Here is a 1577-nt window from a genome sequence, read left to right as displayed (position 1 = left end):
TCCAAGGAGTGTCAAAAAAAAAAAAAGAAGAAGAAGAAGAAGAAGAAAAGAAAAGGGTCCAGCGTTGGTGGCACACGCCTTTAATCGCAGCACTTGGAGAGGGCAGAGGCAGGAAGATCTCTGTGAGTTCGAGGCCAGCCTTGCCTACAGAACAAATTCCAGGACAGGCTCCAAAAGGTACACAGAGAAACCCTGTTTTGATAAACAAAAAACCACGAAAGTCATTCTTTCCTCTCTAGGCCAAAAGAGTGGGCTTTTGAAAAGCAGAGCCCAACGCTCCTGGGTGGAGCCTATGCAATGGAGGATCAATGGGCGGAGCCTGGTGTGAGATTTCTCCACTTCACTTTCCCGCACATCTCTTGAAATATAATTGACGTCCAGGGTGTATCCAGCCGGACTTGAGGAAAATACAAGACTACAGAGCCCGCCCGCGCCCTCGCCCTGTTCGCGCTGCACCACGAGCCTCGCCAGCCCCACAGCTTCGTCACCATGCTGCACATGCCACCTCGCAGCCCCAGCGCCCTGCTGGGCACCTCAGCCACAAGGACCCAGCCCTGCCAAGCGCCGCCGCCTCCACGAGCCCGCCCGCCATGAGCCCCCGGCGTCTCCCGACCTGGAAGCGCCCACCGGGGCCGCCAGCGAAGCGCTCACCTCTGTCGTGGTCCTGGCCGCTGGCTGTGCCATGCAACTTCAGCTGGATGGCGTCGACCTGCTGCTGGAGCCCGAGCCCACCTCGGTAATGCAAGTGTCGCTCCCGGGACACACCTTCATCCTGGTCCCCGAGGGCCTCCAGCCTTCCGCCCATCTCGGACAGCCTGGGTTTTCGTCCACCAGCCCACAGGAAGCTGCTCTCCTGCACGTGCCCCAGGACCACCTCGTCATCCCCCAGCAGGGACCCATCTGTGAGTACATCCTAGACAATTCCTATCTAGACGATGCCTGTGATGAGGATGAGGACTCTGGCTTCCTATCACCCTGGACAGATGCTCCAGCTGATCAGGACTCTGAACTCCTTTCCTCCATCATCAGGATGCCCAGCCCTTGGCCTCAGAACTTCATCCTGGAACCACAGCTTCAGGTGCCCTCCCCTAATGCAGAGCGATCTTCTCCAAGGTCCATCTGGGACTTGGACAGCTACCTGCTGGGACCTTTCCCCACCTCACCACTGCAGCCTCTGCCTCCATCTCCTCCTCCAAGTCCCCAAGAGCAGGGCCCTCCCCGCTCTCCACGGGCCCCGTGCAAGGCCAGGAGGCGACTGTTCTATGAATGAACTACCCCGCACAAATCCTGATGCCCCTCAAGTCAAAGTCCTTTGTGTGCCTTTTAACAGCCTACAAGGTTAGAAAGGCACTCTTGTTTTTGAAATGGGTAGAATGCAGAATATTGGATAGGTGGTTGACTACAAAGTCTGAAAGACAGATCATTGCCTCCAGATCACATGCTGTTTTTAAAGTCGCCTACTGTTTGGTCTTGGACTTGACTGCTTATGCCATTTTCTATATAGAAGTCACCCTTGGGTGGTTTCATCCTTGCAATCCTGGTTTTGCCCCAATTTCCAGTTTTACTCCAGCATGTTT

The 1577-nt window shown here is 55.5% G+C and overlaps 1 protein-coding gene across 1 annotated transcript; it reads left to right on the top strand.

Moving 5' to 3' along the window:
* The first annotated feature begins 489 nt into the window (after positions 1–489).
* On the top strand, positions 490–1284 carry LOC127238077 (proline-rich protein 23A3-like). Its single transcript, XM_051206537.1, is given in 2 exon segments — positions 490–521; positions 523–1284. Coding segments are annotated over 2 exon segments (780 nt in total). The 3' UTR covers positions 1271–1284.
* The last annotated feature ends 293 nt before the right edge of the window (positions 1285–1577 follow it).

Source organism: Phodopus roborovskii, unplaced genomic scaffold (genome assembly GCF_943737965.1).
Source record: "Phodopus roborovskii unplaced genomic scaffold, PHOROB, whole genome shotgun sequence".
Lineage (NCBI taxonomy): Eukaryota > Metazoa > Chordata > Mammalia > Rodentia > Cricetidae > Phodopus > Phodopus roborovskii.
Note: the sequence above shows the minus strand (reverse complement) of the source record. Positions and strands in the feature narration are given on the sequence as shown.